The 23,018-nt window shown below is 38.8% G+C and overlaps 1 protein-coding gene across 7 annotated transcripts in view; it reads left to right on the forward strand.

The window, feature by feature from the left end:
• TENM3 (teneurin transmembrane protein 3) overlaps positions 1-23,018 on the forward strand; it is a 1,675,137-nt gene that overhangs the window by 1,313,874 nt on the left and 338,245 nt on the right. For 3 of the 7 annotated variants that reach the window (XM_043970127.1, XM_043970130.1, XM_043970129.1), the window contains exon 2: positions 12,746-12,955. The exons of the other annotated variants lie outside the window; for them this stretch is intronic. In XM_043970127.1, coding sequence (XP_043826062.1) covers positions 12,754-12,955 — 202 coding nt within the window. In that variant the 5' untranslated portion in view covers positions 12,746-12,753. The remainder of the gene's footprint in view (positions 1-12,745; positions 12,956-23,018) is intronic. 7 annotated transcript variants of the gene reach the window in all.

Here is a 23,018-nt window from a genome sequence, read left to right on the forward strand (position 1 = left end):
ATGGTCCAATCCCTTCATTTTACAAGTGCAGAAACAAACTGAGAGAGATGAAGTGAATCTCCTAAGGTCACACAGATAGCAAGAAGAACTGCTGATCCTGGATTCAGTACTCTTTCTGCTATACCATGTTACCTTTCTGACACTATTAGAATCCAGAAGAACTCTTGCAGGGTTCAAGATATTAACTTCATTGGGTCAGTGATCTCATCTAGGCGAGTCTATTCTTTGCCTCCGTCAGTCCAAATTTCAACCCATTAGTGAATGTATTCTCCTCTTGAGCAATTCTTTTCTGTGTTTTCTCATAGATCCTCCATGAAGGATCTAGTCAGTGGATTTGAGCCCTTCCCCTAGGATTTAAAAAAACAACAACAAACATTTCATGGATACCAATGGAGCAATCAGATTGCTTATCCATTTTCCCCTGTTCTCATTGCATGACTGGTCCACTTTCTTTACTAATCATGTATTTCTTTCTTTCTTTTTCTTCTTCTTCCTTTTTTTTTGGTGAGGCAATTGGGGTTAAGTGACTTACCCAGGGTCACACAGCTAGTAAGTGTCAAATGTCTGAGGCCGGATTTGAACTCAGGTCTTCCTGAAACCAGGGCCAGTGCTTTATCCACTGTACCACCTAGATGCCCCGATCACATATTTCTAGAATGATGACCCTCATACCACTTCTTGGTCATAGGTAGTCATTGGAAATATGTTTGCAGCCTACTTGTTCCCACCATTTAACCCTCCATTGACTTTTGATCCTTTGGGGTTTGTGTTATTTCAAGATTTTACTGGAGCAACCCATCAAAGCCTATCGGCAGAAATTCCTTAATTGCACTTAGTGAGCAGACGATGAACCAGCCTTTTCTTCTACCATCATAAAGCTGGATACAAATTCTGTCCACAGCTAGATAGCTAGATAGAAAGATAGGTAAATAAATAAGTAAATAAATTAATAAATAAGTACATGCATACATATCTACATACATAAACACACATGGCTATTTACATATGCATATATACACACATATACATGTGTATGTATACACATCTCTTGAAGGTTCTCCCTTTTACATAAAATGTCTGTGACATCAAGTCCAAATCCCTAATGACATATTTCAAAGCACTCCACCAATTACGCACACCACCTTCTTCTTCATCTTTTTACATTCATCTTCCTGAATCAACTCTCCACTTCAAACAAAGAGACTTCCATAGCATTCTCACACATATATGAGGCTCAACCTTCTTTCATCATCTTTGTATTTGCCCTTCTGTCATCACACTATTTTTTTCCTCTCTCCTACAGAAAATACCATTTTTCCTTCTTTTCCTAAAACTTTATAACAGTTTATGCAATACTTATATTATGAAGTCTTGTCTCACCTTTATACCTGCTTCTGGTCAACTGAAGCTATCTAATACCACCTCCAAAAATGTATGTGTATGGATGATCAATAGATAGATTGATCATCCAGTCAGTCAACAAACATTTATTAGAAATTTACTGTGTGACAGGCAGTGTGCTAAGTAAGTTCTGGGACCACCCCCCCAAACCAAAAGCATTCCCTTCCCTCAAGGAGCTCACCATGTATTTGGGGGAGACATCATGAAAATAATTATCCATACAATGCTTGCCCAATATATAGTGCAAATGGAAAATAATCTCAGCAAGCACTCTCTAATTATGAGTAATCATGTATTTCATATTTATTTGGGGAGGGGCAACGAGGGTTAAGTGACTTGCCCAGGGTCACACAGCTAGTAAGTGTCAAGTGTCTGAGGCCGGATTTGAACTCAGGTCCTCCTGAATCCAGGGCCGGTGCTTTATCCACTGCACCACCTGGCTGCCCCATGTATTTATTTTTAATTCTATACCTTGAGGATCAGAGTTTTGTCTGTGTTTGAATTATCTAAATCCATTTATCTTATAAACTATTATATCTACTTGATTCTTTATCTTTTCCCACCCAACAATTCAATACCTATATTAGGTTCTTAATAAATGTTGATCTGTAAGCAGATCTAACTCCACCAAACCAATGGACAACTCACTAAATATACTTGGCTCAAAGTTTTGTACCGGGCTATCCTTGCCAGGTTGTTCATTGTTGGCATTCTGTGGAATGTGGCTGAATTAGATGTGTCTAGCTGTTCATGAGCTCAGCTGTATTCTAAAAAATGTAGTTATCAATTATCTCACTTCCCCCAAGGATTTATTGCGTTATTTTCCTTGTAATCGAAGCTTTCTAAGAATTTGTCAGTTTGTTTCCCAACAAGCAGCTGTACATCCATTGGTTAGTGTTGGAAATCCTTCAGATTTAAGTAGTGAATAACCATTAAAACTCCAAATGTCAAAGATCAGGGAATATTTTCTGAATACAACTTTCCACAGAGTCGTATATCCTTCATTTGGTGATTTAAGCAAAATATATGGGCTTGAATGGGACTTATGTGGCAGTGAGCCCCATAAGAAAACTTTCTGTGAAACCAGAGGAAGCTAGAGGTGGTACCTTCAGGGTCATTTGAAAACAGAACCACAAGGACTATGAGTAATTTTTAATATCTGTTCTAAATTTCCCTGGAAGTGCTGTTACCACCTTAGTGTATTTTCTTATAAACATCAAGTCATCTAAGCATATGATTGAATTTTGTTAAAACCACATCAAAACTAAGAAAGGGTTAATAAGAATCTTTAAAAAGTTACCTCTTATGATACAAAGATCATGTTTCTAAGATGATTCTTAGTAAGAAAAAGCCCTAAATCATGTTTATAGACCAGTGGTATATTTAAGATGGAGTTGATCTTTAAGGTTAAAAACTGTAGTCTTTAAAGCAAAAAAAGTAATTGTCTCTGCAGGTGCACACCTATGTGATGTTTTCCAGTGCCCAAATGGGAGAGTTGGTTGTGAATCTTAGAGAAATAGAATTTTGAGATGTGAAGAATAATACAGGACACTTTAAATAACATCCCTTATAGGCCTCTGTGGGTTCTTTGGACAGAAGTTCCTAGGCAATAAAGAGTTTCAGTGCTGAAGATTATTTTTAAATGTAATTTGAATTTTTAAATAATTTAAAGCAAGTTCCGTTATGAACCTCTTAAATCTATTCTTGGACCCAGTCTGTTCTTTATCTGAGTATTGAGAATTGTAGCTTCAAGGATAAAAGTGACCCTGGGCACATTACTTAATCTCTGGCTGCCTCAGTTTCCTCATGTATAAAATGAGGATAATTATAGCATCTGGTTCTTAGAGTTGTTGTGAGGACAACATGTGATAATATTTGTAAAATACTTTGCAAACCTTGGGAGTGGGTAGTTAAAGGGGCCAACTACATGTCAGGCACTGTGCTAAGTGCTTTTTAAAAAAAAAATAAAACAAAAACAAATGCTTTTACAATAATCTCATTTGGTCCTTACAACAGTTATTGGAGGTTATTGTTCAGTCATTTCCAGTTGCATCTGACTCCTTGTGACCCCATTTGGGGTTTTCTTGGCAGAGATACTGGAGAGGTTTGCCATTTCCTTCTCCAGCTCATTTGACAGGTGAAGAAACTGAGGAAGTGACTTGCCTGGGTTCACATAGCTAATAAGTGTCTGAGGCTGGATTTGAACTCAAGAAGATGAGTCTCCCTGATTTCACGGCTGGCACTCTATCTACTTCATCACTTAAGTGTCCTGGCTTTTCATAGGTGCCTTTTATTTTCCCCCTTTTACAGTTGAGGAAATTGAGGCAGGAAAAGGTTAGGTGACTTGCCCAAGGTCATACAACTAGGCCATATCTGAGGTTGGATTTGAATTTCCATCTTCCTGACGCCATGCTCTACTCTATCCACTGCATATCCTGGCCACCTCAGGCAGTTGTGGTTTTTTTTTTGGGGGGGGGGTCAGTGAGGGTCAAGTGACCTGCCCAGGGTCACACAGCTAGTAAGTGTCAAGTGTCTGAGACCGGATTTGAACTCAGGTCCTCCTGAATCCAGGGCCAGTGCTTTATCCACTGTGCCACCTACCTGCCCCTGCCTCAAACAGTCTTAAAGAAAACTATAAATGCTAGTTAATGATAATGATAACAACAACAAAAATAATTCACATTTATAAGTGGCTCCTAAGTAGCTCACTGGATAGAATGCAGGACCCAAAGTTAGAAAGATCCAAATTCAAATCCTGCCTCTGACACTTCTGATCAAGTCAATTAACTTCTCCCATTCTCACTTTCTTCATCTGTAAAAGGGGGGGTAATGAATGATAACACCTGCCTAACAAGGTTGTTTTGTGAATCAAATGAGATATTTGTAAAGCATTTTGCTAACCTCAAAGCATTATTTAAATGCTTACTCTAAGTTATGCTGTTTTAGCCTGTTTTTCTTTTACCTTATTCAAATCATTAACAGGCCACTTGTATATTATATGACTTGTTTTTGTCCTTTATTCCCATCACAAAATGAATTTCAATTTATCTTCAACACGCAATGAGGTCACGAAGTAGAAAGTGAATAGAAAAAAGTGAGCCTGAAGTTGGTGAGAGAATTCAAAGTGCATATTCAGACTTTTATAGTGTCTGCCCAACTTGTGGCTCTTAATAATTGTACATTCTGATATCTGATACTTTTGCAGGTTTTATGAAGTTTACTCCTAAGGGTGTGTGTGGGGGAAGCTCCTGGATAAAAATGCAAGGTCCTCTAGAACCACAAAAGGAAATCTGTGATCGACAGCCCATTAGTGCAGGAAATATGACACCTGGACAAGCTAGCCAAATATTTTGGTTGCTACCCTAAGTACAGAGGGGAGGGAACATTTAATGAACCAAATTCTCTGACCATTAAATAAGAACGGAGGCTCTTGGAATCCCATGGTGGAAATCCTGTAAGTTAGTGGAAAATAGGAAATTCTTCCCCCAACATTTATTTCTCTTCCTACAAACAGGAGTCTGTTTCTCTTCAAATATTATGTCATACAAATCACCACTTCATCCTCACAGTGTCTAGGTTTTCTTCATTCCTTCATTTGGAAAGCTTTTATACAGCACCTACTATGTGCCAGACAGTATGCTTGGTACTGGAGATGCAAAGACAAAAAGCAAACAGTTATTGCTCTCTGAGAGTCTTCATTCCCTTGACAGGAAAAAGAATTACACCCAATGAAAAATATATATAAAAATTAATTTCAGTGGGGCACGAAGGAGAGAAGGTGACAGGGGAAGGCCTTTTGTAGGAGATGACATGGGCCAAAACTTGAAGAAAGTTTGAGCTTCTACTAGGTGGAGGTGAGAAAGACCTATGTGTTGTGGGCCCAGGGAACAGCCTGTGTGTGCCAAGGCAGAGAGACAGGAGAACATTGTGTAAGTCAGCCAGTTTGGCTGAAGCATAGAATGTATATGGGGAGTACCACACAGTAAGCTTTGGAAAGGTAGGTTGGAACCAGATTGGAGAGGACTTGGAGTGCCAAACACAGGAGTTTCTGTTTTCTTTTTATCCACTGGGAACTTTTTTTTTTAGCAAGGAAATGACATGGGTAGACCTACGCTTTAGCAATATGGTTTTGCTTTGCTGTTGCTCAGCTGTGTTTGACTCTTCATGACACTCTTTGGAGTTTTCTTGGCAAAGATACTACTGGAGTGGTTTGCTATTTCCTTCTACAAACTTGGGCAAACAGGCTTAAGTGACTCATATAAAAATATATACATATACATGCATGCAAATATACACGTGTAAACACACATACTCACCTACATGCATGTCTACACATACTTACATACATACCATTTCTGGGGCCAGATTTGAACTCAGGAAGATGAGATTCCTTGACACCAGGCCTGGTACTGTATCTACTTTGCCACCTAGCTGCCCATTTTGCTATCTACCTATAAAAGGTGCATTAAAGATGGGAGAGACTGGAGGCCCAAAGACCAGTTAGGAAGTTATTTTAATAGTCTAGCCAAAAGATGATTTGGGGGGGGGGTAGTAATTAATATAAGAGTTAAGGTGGAGATAAAGTTGACACAATTTGGCAAGTGATTAGATATGAGAAGTGAGGGAGAGGGGAGGAATAGAGGGTGATTTTGTAAATTTGGGTTACTCAAAGAAACAATGTTTTTTAAGAATTCTATTTCTCTAGATTTAAATAGGGAAGGTAAAAAAGAGAGATTTAGGGGTAGATAATAGTTTTTGACATGATGATTTGTGGTGCTTAAGAGATACACAGTTGGAAATGTGCAGTGCATAGTTGGTGATGTAAGGCCTGGAGTTCAGAAGAAAAAGTAATACTGAAAACTTAGGAATCCTCTGCAGAGAGATGTTAGACCCATTGGGACTGATGAGAGAAATCACCGAGAGGGACAGTATAGAGAGAGAAGAGAAAAGGCTCTAGTACTGGGGTGGTGGGGGTGGGGCAGAGACACAGAGTGGTGGCAGGTGGATGGTGGTCTAGCTAAAGATTTTAAGAAGGGATGGGCAGGGAGATGGGAGAGGAACCTGGAGAAAGAAGTGTCATGAAATCCCTGAAAAGAAAGGTTTCCAGGAGGAATTGATTCATACTGACCTAGGCTTTGGAGAGGCCAAGAGGGATGAGGACTAAGAAAAGGCTATCGGATATGATGATCGCTGGTAACCTTGGAGAGACTAGTTTCAATTGAAAATTGAAAATTGGAAATCCTATCAGAATAGAGAACTTGAAGAAAAGTTGATGTAACGTGTGTAGGCAACCATCTTCTGTGTTAAGTCCTAGAAGTTTAACTGTAGAAGGAGGACAGGATGATAGTTTGAGGGTCAAATCAAGGGTTTTTTAAGACTGGGGGAGATTTAGGCATGTTTGTTGTAGGAAGAAAAACAAGAAGCGAGAAAAACAGGGAGAGACTGGAAATTATGGTGTGGGGGATTATTAAAGGGGTGAACCGACAGAAGAGACAAGAGCAAATGGCCCGAGAAGGGCTTACCTTGTTATCTGAAGCTGAACAAGGAGGAGAAAATTGGACAGTGATGTCAAGGGAGTTTTGAATTAAAGAATTAGTCACACAAGAAAATCACAGTGGTTGGAAGAGACTGGAGAGATCATCTTGTCCAACCCCTCATTTTATGAATGGACTGGACTTAGACCCAGTCATAATATATTTTTTTAAACCCCCCCCAAAAAAAGGATTACCCAGTTCGTTCATGTGACCTACCTCCCAAGGACCTTCAGCTGTTTCTGTATCATATCCACAATTAAAAGATGTGTGTGTCAAGTAGCCAGTGAGAGGAGCTTCATAACTTACTTTGGTGACAGTTCCCAAAGAAAGATTCCAGGAATTCCTTTGATCTTTAGCCCCATGGCTGGCTAAGTATTTGGTCTCTCAAACTTACCATTTATGTGTTGTCTTAAGTTCTGGTGTGCTGATTAAAAATTCAACCTCATTACTTGACACACCACCTAGTACTGACTGCATTTAAAAAAGAGGCAAAAATTTTTGGCTCCAAATGACCTACCCTTTCTTCACCCTCCCATTTTCCTACTCCATTCTTTTGCTCACTGATCCCTTTCCAGATCCCTCCAACTCCTAGTGCCCTTCCTCTTAAATTACCTTGTATTTGCATTAGATATACATATATGTAAATGTTATATTTATACTACATATGCATATATTGCATACCAATAAGAATATAAGCACCTTGGGAATAGGGATTATTTCATTCTTTGTTCCCCAGTGCCTAACATAGTACATTCTGCTTAATAAATACTGATGAATGATTTCAAGGAGCTGGATGTGGCACCACAGAGTCTTGAATTTATACATCGTTTGGGTCCACATTAAAAACATTTTTTTTCAGGAATAAATTAGTACAAATGGAGATGATCCAAAATTCCAAGACAGTCCATCTCCCCCTCTTTATTCCTCTATTTTTGTTACCAATTTTGTTCAGAAACTTTTTTTTGTTTGTTTTCATAAGGGGAGTTTTTAGTCAATTGGTCAACAAGCATTAAGGGCTCCCAGTATTTCAGGCAAAATGCTAAATATAGAGGTTATTTTTTAAAAAGAGAGAGAGAGAGAGAAACACTTCATGTTCTAATTAGGGGACAACATGCAAGTAGCTTTGTATAGTACAAGATACATACGATGTAAACGGGAAGTAATCTCAGAGGGATTGGAGTCAGTCTTAGAAGGAAGGGGAGTTTTCTTGAAAACTGCTGTCATTTAATCCTCCTCTCATCGTGTTTTCTTCTTGATTCCTTCTCTTGAAGATTTAGTAGATAAAGGACTGAATAGTCTGAGGTAGCTCAGTCTGGTGGAGAGAGCTGGGCAGTAGAAGTCGGCTGTCTAGTTTGAATCTCAGCTCTGCCATTAACTAGCTGTCGACCTTGAGCAAGCCCCTTTGACCTCCATGAACCTCTCCCTTCTAATCTTGAAACCAAAGGAGTTGGGCTTCATGGTCTTCAAGGTACTTTCCAACCCTAGCAGTCTGTGTTGTCTATGGCAGGTTTCTACAGACTAGACTTTTTTTTTTAGGAAGAAAAAAAAAAGGAAGCAATCCATAAACATACAGAAGTCATCTGAAAATAAGCACAGTATAAACAATATAAATCAGATATTTCATCAGGAATGACAGGCAGCGCTTTGGCTGCAAGTGGCCCTTTAGAAGCAAGGCAGAGCTCACTCTGAAGGAATATTTCAGAAAAAAAAAGACAGATTTCAACTAAATGAGACTCAGGTGACAATCTGGATCCGGTATGGCAGACCAGTGGAGAGAAAGAGTTCATCTATTTTCCTGTAATACTCAGCTCAGACATCACCTTCTGCAAGAAGCCTTTCCTGATGCTCCCCAGATGTTTGTGTCCTACCTCTAAGGTCACCTTCCATCTGTATGTGACTTCTAGATACCTGTTTGTAGTGTCTTCTCATTAGAATGTAAGCCCATGGAGGGGAGGGACTATTTGGACTTTTTCTTTGTTATCCCCAGCATTTAAGAGAGTTCGTGTGACATAGCAAGCATATAATAAATGCCTGTTGTTTGATTGATTGACATGTCACAGGCAGAGCCAGGACTAGGAATAAATTGCTAGGTAGGCAGTTGCCTAGGACACACTGGATGTGGGAGGATGATTTGTGTCTAGGAAGGCTGCCATGCTTTTTAATAGTAATATTCCTAAATGTATGTATATATTTCAGTTCTAGAATATTCTGTTCTCTGTGATCTGAAGATATTTTGTAATGAGTCAAGTCCTATGTATTACAGTGAAGCTTCTGGTAAATGAAGGTCAGACAGCACAGGTAGGGGAGGGGCATAATGGTCTTACTGTGCCTAGGGAACCTTCATTTTGAGGTCTGGCTTTGGTCATAGGACTTGTTGTTATGATCTGACCAGAAACCCCAAACCAAACAAAACCCGAACCAGAAACAAATCAGAAATGAGAGTGACTTAACATGTAGTCTGAAAGAAAAAACAGAAGGCAAGCAATCCAAGGAATTACCAACAATGTGTTATTCATTTACAAGGAGGGAAGATACTATGTCATCACATTCCACAAAACTCTGGTGCTGCTACTGTTGTTCAAGTGAACTTGTCACTAGAGGGTAAAATGACACTGTACAATTTTCCATTCCAATACCTTGTTGTCAGTGTATGTTAATGCTGTGGGTGAAACACTCTAAATCTAAGTTGGAGGCATTAACCAACCTTGGTTTTTAGACACAGTGCTCCATCTATGGGTGGGACGATGTTCCACTTAGTAATTTGCTCCTCACCCCTCACCCCCCAACTGTTCCATTTTTAAAAGGTTTTACATACTAACATTACGATTCTACTTGAATGGGAGCCTACGTAAAGTTGTTTCTCTTTATTAGTGGCCCTCTTTATTAGTATTATTTGGAACACCAACTGAGATAATTTAATCCTTATGGTGGTAGTGAGGTGGGTTTTTCCCCAGGTATAATTGTCTAGCTCTATAGTTAAGAACCAAAATGTCTTTCAAAATATATTGCTTAGGAGAACAAGCAATTTTTAAAAAAAATTCAAATATATGAAAATTTAGCATGCAATTTGACTTTCCTTTTATCTTTTAGCAATAGAATTAATTATGAATGTTTTCCAATGCTCAAATTAAGATACTATTAATTATCTGTGATCCTAATGCCATAGATTCTTAACATTGCTTCTTTTCTATACTTCTCTTTGAGATACTTAACAAAAGTACTATTTCTTGTGGTATAGTCAGTGGGTATATAAGGCTGTCAATAAATTCTACATATATGAAGAGATACAAATATATTCATATACAAATTATATCATAGATACAAATAATATCAGAAAAAGAATACAATGATCAAATTTTCATCCAGCTGTTTGAAAGGAAATCTGTGTTCTTCACATGAAGTTACTTCCTGTTTCCCTGACTATCTTTCAAGAATCAATTCAAATATCAACAGTGTGAAGCCACTATAACTATTCCAGGACACAAAGTTGACTTCCTTCTCTGAACTCCTATAGGAGTTACCGTATATTGGTATTCACTTATATTGGCATCACTGTACGGTTGGCCACCAGATAGCCAAGCTTGTGGCCGTAGCAATTCATGGAACCATCAATTAAGGCATTTATGTCTAGAAGAATTGTTGTCTCAGGAGCAAAGAATATTCTTAGTGATGACTTTAAAGATCTTTATTGAAATATTTTGAAGATTATTTGACAGTTCTGTCATTAATGTATCCTTGCCCCAAATAGATTGCAATTCCTTGAGAGTCAGGGATGTATAATATACTATCCTAGAATAATAAGTTCAGTATAAAGGAGCTATAGTAGAGCTATATCCAACACAAATTCTTAGGAACCAACTATTTGCATTACACTGTGCAAATCTATGGGACAAGCTATAACCTGTTGTGGGATTGAATGTAAATACTTACTATTAACTTGTTTTGAGATACTGTTCATTTTCATGTATTTTCATGCATTTTCAGAATCCCATAGATTCTGAAGAACTGCACATTTCTTCTACTTAAAGTCTATGTCAATTATATTATTCATAGGTTTTCTTTGGTTATATACAGCCATTAGGAGGGTATCCAAGATGACTCTGAGAATTTGAACAAGGAGAATAAACTTAGACAATATTATTAATAAAATAGGAAAGTGTCATGAATAAGACTCAGTGCAGGGGGAAAGATGATGAGATTTTCAGTTTTGGATACATTGAGGTGCCAGAACCTCGAGGTAGAAATGTTCAGTAGACAATTGGAAATTTAAGTATGGAACTCAGGATTTTATTCAATTTGATTCCACAAAAATTTATTATAGATGTAGAGTTGGAAGTCATCCATATAGAAGTAATAGTTAAAACCATGGAACTAAATAATTGAATAGTGAGAGAAGACTAAGGTCCAAACCTAGAAGAAATGTACATTAAGGAAGTAGAAAGAAGAGCTAATAAAGGATACAGAGAAAAGAAATGAGAAAGATAAAAGGAAAGTCAAGCAAAAGTAGTATCATGGAAGCCAGGACAATTAATTATCAGGGCAAAAGAATGTTATAGTGTGGTTAAGGAACATTAAGGTTTTTGTTTTTTAAAAGGGTAACTGAAATTGGAAATTGAGATGTCTTTTTATGACCTTTGAGAGGTCAATTTTTGTTGAGTACTAGGGCTAGAAGCCCCATTACAAGGAATCAAAGGAAAAGGCAGTGGTGATTAAGTGTAAGTGGTGAGTGTAGACTTGGCTCAACAAGTGTAGCAGGGAAAGGGATGAGAAAATAAATGGAAGTTTGAGTGTACTGAAAGGTTGAAGGAAGAATGTTTTGTTTGTTTCAAAAAAGAAAAAATTTAAATATGTTTGTAGGCAGGGAGAAAGGCACTGGAAATGATGAAGAAGATATGAGAGAGAATGTAATAAGAAAATGTAAAAGCAGTAATATTCAAGTGAAGGATTATCCGGTGGATAATGATAAGACCCTGGAGATTTCTAGAAAGCAAATTTAGGCTCCATTTAAGGCAAAACCTCCTAACAGAACTGTCCAGAAGGGGAATGGATGGCCTCTGGAATTAGTAGGTTCCTCTGCTCTAGAGGTTTTCAAAGAGGATGAACATATGTCAGGAAAGTGACAGATTTCTCAAATATAGGATCCATGAGTTTCCTTCTTATTTCAAAAGTCTATGATTCTGAATTAAACACACACATGCACACACATGCACGCACACACACACGCAAACATTTGATGCAGGTGACCTCTGCTGAACTAATACAATATAGTATGACAGATTTCTCTGCATTGGGAACATATATGTTTCACAAAATAAATGCCTTCCCAGTTATTTCTTAGTTGGGCTTACCTTATTAATTCTTGTGAGCAGGCAGGGATCTTGACCTATGGCTACTTGCATCTGCCTATTTGTTCAGTAGGACAGTGAATTATGGTAAAGCTGAGGACTCGTGCAGGTGTGTGTATGTTTGCTTTGCAAACATTTCTGCCTGCTTAGTCCAGAACAAACTGTGAGTTCGTAATTTAAGACTTTCCGGGGTCACCCATCGAAGAAAACCAGAGTATAATATATAACAAGTTGTTTAAATCTAAATCTTGGAGGAGCCGTGTCATATTTCTGCTTATAGTTACTTTTGTCTCATCGTACTTTCGAACTGTTTACTGAATCCAATGGTTGCTGTTATCAATTTAAAGAGATCTGCATTATTGTTTGTTTCTTTAATTTCTTCATAATAAAAGAGTGAGGACTTGATTGGTCCCTTGTACATTATTTTGATCCATATTTGAAATTTTTTTTTTTATTTTTTCCTAGGTCCTCCCATGCCATCCTCCTCATCTAGTCCATCAGTTATTGAGCATACACATTCCCCTCCTCCATCACCCAATCTCCATGACAACCAGAGGTGGTTGCTAAGTACTAGTGCCATCCAGCCAGTTCAGGACTCTGACACTGATGATGAGTACATTACCAGCTCCTTTCTAGTACAGACCGGTACGGTTTCAGTTTGTACCCCATGCGATGGTAAGATGACACCTTGTCCCTAGTTTGACTAAATTCTTTATTTTCTGCATCCTGCAAGAAAGCAAGCAAATTTCAAAAATAATACTTTAGTTCTTCTTCCTCTAATAATTCCTGGTTATTTTATAATTATGGTTGTTAAAGGAATGACAGTAACAATGAGTGTTTTGCAACAGCTGTGGAAATTGTTTCTTGGAATCTAGTTGTCTGTCACCTCTGTCTTTAAAAAATCCTTCACCTCCTTTAATCTGAATAGGATGAAAGGAAGAGGCCTCATACCAACCAGATAGAATTTGCTGTAATCTAAATATGGTTCTTCGTTCTTTGTCCATGAGAAAGACCAAAATAATTCCCTATTGCCAAGGCACACAGTAAGCAACACTATTGTAGGATCATCATAGATCTGGGAACGGATCAGAACTTAGAGACCACTGCGTTTAATCCCCCTCATTTTAAACATAGGAAAACTGAGGCTCAAAGGGTTTGTTTAATAAATGCTTGTTAACTTGTTGGCTTGACTTTGCTGCCTTTCATGAGTCAGAACTTGGTCTCCATGACCATAGCTCAGCCTTCTGTACTCCTTGCTTAAAGTCACTGAGTACTGCTATTAAGAGGAGAGGGGGAGGAGGGCAGCTAGGTGGTGCAGTGGATTCAGGAGGACCTGAGTTCAAATCCAGCCTCAGACACTTGACACTTAACTAGCTGTGTGACCCTGGGCAAGTCACTTAACCCTCATTGCCCTGCCAAAAAAAAAAAAAAAAGAGGAGAGGGGGGGAAAAAAGCAGTGTATATCCCATGTCTGTGCTTCAGGCCACATCACTGGGAATAACAAAACTCACTTTCTATGAAATCAAGGGCAGTTAAAATGATCATCTTTAGTATTCTTTGCTTAGCTTCTAATTTAAAACCAAATAGCTAGGAAAAACAAAAACAAAACTGGTCCCTTCCTTCATAATCTTATGGTGAAAGTCTGTGAAGATTTTGTTCAGTAGTTTCTCAGTCAAGTCTGACTCTTCATGACCCCATTTGGGGTTTTCTTGGCAAAAATACTAAAGCATTTTGCCATTTCCTTCTCCAGCTCATTTGGCAGATGAGGAAACTGAGGCAAACAGGGTTAAGTGACTTACCCAGGGTCACACAGCTAGTAAGTGTCTGAGGCCAGATTTGACCTCAGGAAGATGAGTCTTCTTGACTCTGGGCCCTTCAGAACTGGCGCTCTAATCTACTGTGCCACCTAGCTGCCCTTCTTTATAGATATCATTGCCATCTGAAAATCTGCAGCTCCCAATTAGTCATCCAGTCTATTCATAGGTTTTATTGGCAGTTGGGCAACCTGTTATTTCCATGACATGACAACTCTTATTAACATTTACAAAAAACGAGCCAGAAATCTTATTTGGTTTTTCATCCTTTGCAGCAGAGAGACAACCTACCTCTACAGGAGAGGTACAGCAATTTCTCCTTGATTAGTAAGAGAGCATGCTACACTCCGAATAAATATAGAAAAGGGGAAAAAAACCTGTCTAGGTCTTAGCTCTGATAGGATAAGTCAGATTATGATATTCTTGATTCCTTCTGTTTTCTAGAATGAGGCATTTTGTTTTGCCTTGTTTTCTTGTGCTATTTTTAAATAGCATTCTGGTATTCTAAGTATAGCCTAGAATAACTGTACTTCAAACTGTTAAGCATTTTCAAGGGACATTTTAAGTTAGAAGAGAGAGTTTAGATTTGACAGTCCCCCTTTTAAAATAAGGCATTCCGGGGCAGCTAGGTGGCGCAGTGGATAGAGCACCGGCCTTGGAGTCAGGAGTACCTGAGTTCAAATGTGGCCTCAGACACTTGACACTTACTAGCTGTGTGACCCTGGGCAAGTCACTTAACCCCAATTGCCTCACTTAAAAAAAATAATAATTAAAATAAGGCATTCCATTTTAATTCTCTTGCAATAAAAGAGGTTGCTCTTCCAAGGTGAGTTCTATGATATCATAAAAATCCCTTTGGATAAGGTGGAGATGGTTTTGTATGGGTTTTCTGGACAATCAGGTGGGATTTTAGAACTCTTTCAGCTCTCGGTTTGTAGTGTTTTTTTGGATTAGAAATATGTGTTAGGTGAATTCTTGTGGAGACTTGGAAGGCAAGTGTTAGTCCCGCTAGAGCCTCAGAACCGCAAATATGAAGGGCACACTATTTGAGCTTCTCTTCCATGGCTCAGCACATTTCATAGACTCTTCTGCTCCTAAAGTTGACTCTGTGTAATTTCCCTTTTCTTTTCAAAACTATTTTCTTTACTTCCTCTTGGGAAGACCTTGTTTTAATACAGTCGAAAGAAGGCTAGGACACCGGCGGCAAATGATCAGGTTTGAGACACTTAGGATGTAGGCTTCTAGTGAGTAGGGATTGTTTCATTCTTTGTACCTGTGTCCTCTGCTCTTGGAACAGTGCATGGCACATAGTAGGTGCTTAATAAATACTTGTTGATTGAGTAATCCGTAGGGAAAACTTGAAATGTAGAAAACAGAGGTAGAAGCTTTTTCCATTTTTATCAGCCTTTCATTTTAATTGGCCTTTAGGAAAAAAATCTAGATGAAGAAAAGATCTTGGTTTATTTTTTGAAAATACTTGAACTTTGTTTTATTTGTGTAGTGGTGACCTTAAGTCTAGTCCTTTCCCCCAATTAAAGGCAACTCTCTTTTCATGTTCTGTTGGGATATTGTTTAAAGTTGTTCAAGATACCAACAGAAGTGTTTTTGTCAGTCACCATCTTGGTATTTCACAAAGGACAGACCAAACCAAAAATTACTTAAGAGAGATATAAAACTACAGAAAATGTAAGGAAAATAAAACAGTAGGTGCTGTCAAATTAGGGATCTTAAGCAGAAAGCAGCCAGTCATGAAACTAACAAGTGTATATAAAGGACCTAAAATTATTCATTTGAATGGTGACTTTCATGATTTAAATTTGACTGCGGTAGACCAAATAAATGGATATTTGAGCATATGTGTAGACCTTCTTATAGCAGGATTATTTATTTTTCTTTTGAACTGAAAACCGAGCCTTTTGCCATATTTGCCACAAGACCTATGGTTATTACAGCTGCTGCTGCTCCCTGGTTCCCTTCTCTGACCCGACAACTTGTATCATCTTTATGAAACTGTAAATTCCTCCAGGACTGAGACTAAGTTTTTGCCTTTTTATCCTCAATGCCCAGGAAGGCCCTTAACCCAAGTTGAATTGAATGGATTTAATTTGATTGGCCAATTTGAACCTTTCAGCCCACTGATTTAAAGCTATTTCTCATCACCTAACCTTAATACTTTCACCAGTCTGCAGAATGCATTCTTTTACAATGTATTTGGGTGACATTTAGTTTACCCTGATTCTGTTTTATGTAGTAAATGTTTTATGAAAAGAAGGTTGTTTTGTTTTGGGTTTTTAAAAAATATCCGTCCAAATTTTTTTTTACTATCAGTATAGGGAACTTTCTCCATCAAGGCTTTCAATTTATAATCTTAGAAAGATACCTGAGATATTGAGTAGTTAAATGATTTTACCAAGTTCACAAAGTAAATATATGCCAGAAGAAAGACCTGAAGTCAGGTTTTTCTGTATTTGAGAACAATCCCTATGTCCTCTACTCTTTCTCTCTTTTCATCCTTCAAAAATTAGCTGGACTATTCCAGCAAATCCACAAGCTAGCATATGCAGTTTGATGACACTTCCAGTAAAATATCCTAGAGGTGTCTAAGTTCTGATTTTTTTTTTTTAAACGGGTGAGCCATTCAATAGGGAATCATGTTGCAAGTTACATGAATCATTGTTGTTCCGCTCATCTTTTCTCTGAGATCTGCTAAGTGATGGATGATAAATGGGATATTTTCCTGCAGCCTCAGGGGTGATCTCTACCAAAGACTTTATAAATCTGTTCAAACAGGAATGTATTTCGAATTGCTTGAGCAGAAAGACTAGGGAGAAAGACAGAGAAGCAGCACAGGTGTGCTCGGTGGATGGAAAACTGGCAGACCCAGATGTGAAAAATCAGTAAAGTAATAAAACAATCAAAGAAAATTTGAACCCCCTCCCTTTCTTTCGCTTCCCAGCTGGTAAATTTTATTTGAAATTTTAGTTAATTCCACCTAATTTTCTTTTGAAAATGATTTTTCAAAAGTCTACTTTGTTTTTAAAATGACATCTCTTGGGGGCAGCTAGGTGGAGCAGTGGATAGAGCACTGGTCCTGGATTCAGGAGGACCAGAGTTCAAATCTGGCCTCGGACACTTGACACTTACTAACTGTGTGACTCTGGGCAAGTCACTTAACCCTCATTGCCCTGCCCCCCCCCAAAAACCCAACACAACTCTTCTCCTTTCCCTTGTTTTGTCTCTTCTCTCTTTGCCTGCTTCCCCATTCTCTTTCTCTCTGGCCTGTCAAGTGCTACCTGGATTGCTGTGAGGAGTTCCCTAACCTTTTCTCTGCTTTTTCACTCTCTTCCCCCAGTACACTTCAAGGGAAACACCAGACCCTGAAGAATGGAACCCACCATGCTAGACAGCAAGGGATTCTTAAACTTTTGCCACTCACAACCCCCTTTCACCCCCCAAAATTTTATGTGACCCTGGGTATATAGGTATATATAAAATAGGCATATATCACCTTTAACTGTTGCCAAATTTTTCGTGACCCCCACATTGAGTCATGCGACCCCATATGGGTTTGAGACCCACTGTTGAAGAAACTTTGGTATAAAAGAGAGGCTGGTTCCTTTTTTGGTCAGAACTAGGTCTGTATCTTCCTCATTCTTCACAGACCGTCAGTTCTTTTTTAATTTAAATTTTTTTTTTTAAGTGAGGCAATTGGGGTTAAGTGACTCACCCAGAGTCACACAGCTACTAAGTGTTAAGTGTCTGAGGCTGGATTTGAACTCAGGTCCTCCTGACTCCAGGGCCGGTGCTCTATCCACTGCACCACCTAGCTGCCCCAGTTCTTTTTTAGAGTTGAGGAAGACTGGAGATCTTCTAACAAGGGTAGAGCCAAAGATATTGCTCTTAATAGGAAAGCCGAGTCCCTGAAGGTGAAGAGTTCTGAATTGCCCATTTCTTCCATACGGATGAGGGAGGAATTCTGGGTAGATACACTTCAAGCACTAGATTTGGATACCAATCTGGTATTTGCATTTTTCCCCGAATTGGAACCATGAGACCTTGGAGAAATTATCAGCCCTAAGAATAAGTCATACCGTATATGCTAGAATATTCATAAACATTAATTAATAACATGTTATGGGGGCAGCATGTAAATCTCTGGATACAGAATTAGAAGTTGTTTTATATATTATCTAATTCAGCCTTCCCCTCTTAAAAAAAAAAAAGGAAAACAATCATTCAATAGGAAATAATCCCATAGATAAAATATTTGGCTAAAGGTCTTTTTGACGTGGGTCCAAAGAACACCTGAAGTATACATTGAGTGACCCTTGACGAATGACTTAATCTTTGTATGCGTTAGGCAGATCCTTATAATAAGATACCGGGGGCAGCTAGGTGGCACAGTGGATAAAGCACCAGCCCTGGATTCAGGAAGACCTGAGTTCAAATCCGGCCTCAGACACTTGACACTTACTAGCTATGTGACCCTGGGCAAGTCTCTTAACCCTCGTTGCCCTGCAAAAAAAAAAAAAGAGAGAGAGAGAGAGAGAGAGAGAGAGAGAGAGAGAGAGAGAGAGAGAGAGAGAAAGAAAGAAAGAAGAAAAGAGAAAAAAAGATAATAAGATACCACTAGTGGTTACCTGAGCACTTCCCCTAATGTCAGAGAAGTCAGATGCAAATCCCATGTCTGTTGCTTTTGATCTATGTAGCTTCAGATAAGTCACTTAAAAAACAAATAAGCATTTATTAAGTGCCTCCTGTGTGCCAGTACTGTGCTAAGTAAGGACTTTGTAGACTTTATCTCATTTAATCCTCACAACAACTCAGGGAGGTAGGTACTATTATTATCTCCAGTTTACAGATAAGAAAACTGAAACAGACTGAGGTTAAGTGACTTGACCACAGTTACACAGATATTAAAATAGTATTTCTGAGGCCACATTTGAACTCATGTCTTCCTGACCCCAAGCTTAGAACTTTATCCACTGTGCCACTTGGCTGCCTCTAAACCTCCCTGAACTTTTGTTTTCTTATCTGTAAAATGAAGAGGAGTCATTTATATATGGCTTTTTAGCTCATTTCCAGCTGTGATCATACAGTACCACGGATGATAAGCAGTCTTACTGAATGGACGGCTGTCTCTGTTAGTGGAAGGAATTCCCAGGTTCACCAGTTCTTTGCATAGTTGCATGACTTAATTATAACTGGCCTAATTCTGTCAAGCAATTTCCTGCTTCTTCATTATTTGTGATTCTAATCCAGTAATGCAGTAGTCCAGGCTATATTTTGAGGTTTGAAAGCATTCTGTGTAAACACAAAAACCCTTAGGGATACCAGTTCTTGACCCGTTGCTGGTCCCTAACCAAGAGAGCCAGATTTAAGTCGGCCCCTCCCTATTAAGAGGGCTTTTTATGGTTACAGCTGGGCTCCTCAAAGTCTTTGGACCACCACAGGTTTCAGGGACACCTGCCCAAGGATGACACATGCCTCTGTCAACTTCACTTCCCTTTAGTGATACATTCTCTTAGATGAGCAGTGATCACCCTGTGATTGGTGAGCATTCTCTGGTGTACTTCTTTGATCTGTGGTCACTGCTCCTCTGGAAGTCTGCTGGTCCCCCCAGGTTTGTTTTGATTTCACATCTTTCTAGCTTTTTAGCAGATCTGTTTTGAAACCTTCTTATGAATCACATTAGGTCACTTAGCTCTGTATTTCCAAAACTTTCACTCCTTGGTTTACTAGGGCTAACTGTTACCACTTGAAAAGGTGATCTACTCCCTGACTTGGCACGTTTTGTCCTCAGGTCCTTTGAAGGAAGGAGGTAGTTACGGGAATGGACGACATATCAAGGTTGACCACTCCCGTGGCCTCAGAGAATTTCTAAAGGATATCTCATTGGGGTGATTTGTCGGGCCTGTAACCTCTGATTCAGGGATCTGGAAAGTGAATCAAGGAGGAATTGAACAATAGAGAGAATAGTAGGTGGGTGACCTTAGTACTCAACCCACAGATTCTTCTTACAACCACTGAGAGAAAGCTGATACAATCGCCTACTATGTTCTACCCATTTTCTTTAGGCTGCGCTCTACTTGTTACTCCTTTTTTTCCATTCTGGCTACTTTGGGAGTTTATTTAAACCTACTTTCTCATTACAGGGCTTGTTGACCTCATCCCTTTGGGCATTTTCTCCATGGGTACAGTTCTCATTCTTTTCAATTCTCATCTACATGGCAGGATCTAGAGGTGGAAGATGCTTTTATATCATCTAGTACAATCCTCTGATTTTACATACAAAGACAGTACATAATCCTAGAGAAAATCCCATTCAGTGCTCTTCAAATCCTTCCTCAGCTTCTTTTACGATTAGGAAAGTCATGGGGTAGGTATATCAGTAGAGTGTTCAGGCACAGTGGATAGAGAGGTCTGGACCTGGAATCAGGAAGAGTGGAATTCATATCCAGTAGCACACATTTAGTAGCCTGGGCAGGTCACTTCAACACTGTCTGCCTGTTTCCTCAGGTGTAAAATGGGGATAATAATAGCACTCTCTCTTAGTGTTGTTTTGCAGATCAAACAAGATAACATTTGTAGAGTGCTTAGTGCAGCTTAGTGGTAGTAGGCCTCCACCAGTCGCTGATGACCATGGATCAGCCCCCTGAAGATCCACAGACCACAGTGTGGCTGTGTGTCATATCTACCCCATGAGGAGTAGCTGGAGTGTCCTCTCCAGGGCGCTGGCCTGGGCGGATCAATATGGAAAACAAGCTGTTGCCCATGCAGCAGGTTTTCCCTCTCCTCGACATTGGTGGATCCAAAGGAAAGGTAGAGCCAATACAGTTTGGCACCAGTGCCGCCGCAGGATTTGCCAGAGGGATGTGACGTCCAACATCCAACTGCCTAAGGGACTCCAACTCCTGATTTTTCCTCAGGGTTAGTGGGCACTTAACAAATGCTTGTTCCCTTCTGGCTAAATTGGTCTGGTGTACCTCCTTTTCTGGCAACATGTTCCTTTTTTAAATAATAAAAAAAATTGGGAATTATAATTTATCTTTCATTTTTAATTTTTAAAATATTCTTTAATACTGATTCCACTGTTTTTATATGTTATTCTCTTAGGATTATGATGACCTGCGAAATGTTCCCCTTTATTATGTTTATAATTATCAAACTATTTGCTCTATAGTCTGAGTATTGTTGGACTCCCCCTACCTCCAACCCTAGACAGATTAATGGATTTGGTCTAGCTATAAAAATAAGGGAAACAGAAAATATTCAAGTATATAAAATACCAGAAGATAACAGCACTGCGGGGTAAAACACTATAGGTCAGACTCTGGGTAATTTAATTACTTCTCTGTTAAATAAGTATGCCTTAGACACCATCCTGGAAGTAATTGAAGGATATCATTATAGCATGGGTTTAGCTATAACATCAACTCATCGCCTTATAGCAAAATTCCAGGGTAATTAACTCTGTCCCAGGAGAATTTTATTTGAACTTTTTTTCCCATCATTTACCACCTTCTCTGCAATTTCACTAAAAGCCCAGGGGAAAAAAATCATTTTATATCAGTCCCTCCAAGGAGAGGTGAAGATATTTTTACTCAAATAGCTTAGATGCCTAACTATTTCATCACAGCAGAAGTTGGTTCCTTGTACATGTGTATGGTATGATATTTACTCAATTACATGATGGGGAGAAGAAGAATTTTTAATAGTCTTAGAAGTTACAAATATATATATATATATATATATTGAAAACATTTTTCAGTATAATAAAGCTTCAGGAACTAAGAACTTTTTAACCTGTGAAGAGTTAGAAATAGTTCTAATCAAGGATTTTATTCTCCAGAGTGAAAATATTTGAATATTCCAGTGTACGGTGATCTTATCCATGTTAGTAATCTTTCTTTGTTGAAGGTCACAAATTTTCTATATCTGCCCAGCCTGTGTGACTCTTGCTGATCTCTCTTCCTAGAAATTTGCCACAGGAAGACCTCACCCAGTGTGCAGGGACACTTAGTAGCTGTGTAACCCTGGACAAGTCGCTTGAATTCTGTCTGCCTGTTTCCTTAGCTATAAAGTGAGGATAATAATCTCTACATTACAGGGTTGTTGTGAGGATTAAATGAGAAGACAGTTTTAAAGCCTAGTGCCTAGCACACAGTAGGTTCTTGATAAATGTTTGCTCCCCATTATTTCCCCCTTTTTTCACATTCTCTTGATGTCTTCTAGATTCCGAAAAAGCATGTGGTCAGTCAGGTATGTCTTGCTTTCATTCTGTGGGAACCCACCTTTTTTCCCCCCAGTTTTTCTTTAGTGAGAGGAGGAGGACCAAATAAAGAAGAGAGTAGAACAAATTCAAAACTAAGCTGGTAAAAATAATTTGCCAACTCAAGGTCATTGATCTAGAACTGGAAAAGACCTTTAAAGTCATCTCATTCTGCCCCCTCATTTTACCGATATATAATTATCCATTCCATACTGCAACTTTTCCCATCATGGTTTTGATATATCAAGGATCAGCATAAGAAATTAAATAAGAACTGGGGGGGGGGGGTTGGGTTGGAATCATCAGATGGCATGTGAAGGCCAGCAGATGACACAGAAAAAAAGTTTAGAAATGCAGAAATATATAAAATATATGTAAAGTATTGTATAAAAGTTTGCAATAATTAAGGTACTATAAATACCCCATAAAAGACAGAAAAATTCAAACTTCTTTTCTGGTACAAAGGGAGGGCCAAAAAATTTTAGATCTTAGGGGCACCACACCCCTAAACCTGGCACACCCCTCCCCCCATCTGGAAGGGATAACTGTAAATGATTTGATTGTGCACCAAAGAAAGCCTAAACTAAAAACAACAACACAAAAACCAAAAACAAAAAACAAAAACACCAATCCTTGACCTCTCAGGAACTTA

The sequence above is a fragment of the Dromiciops gliroides genome, chromosome 6 (genome assembly GCF_019393635.1).
Source record: "Dromiciops gliroides isolate mDroGli1 chromosome 6, mDroGli1.pri, whole genome shotgun sequence".
Classification (NCBI taxonomy): domain Eukaryota; kingdom Metazoa; phylum Chordata; class Mammalia; order Microbiotheria; family Microbiotheriidae; genus Dromiciops; species Dromiciops gliroides.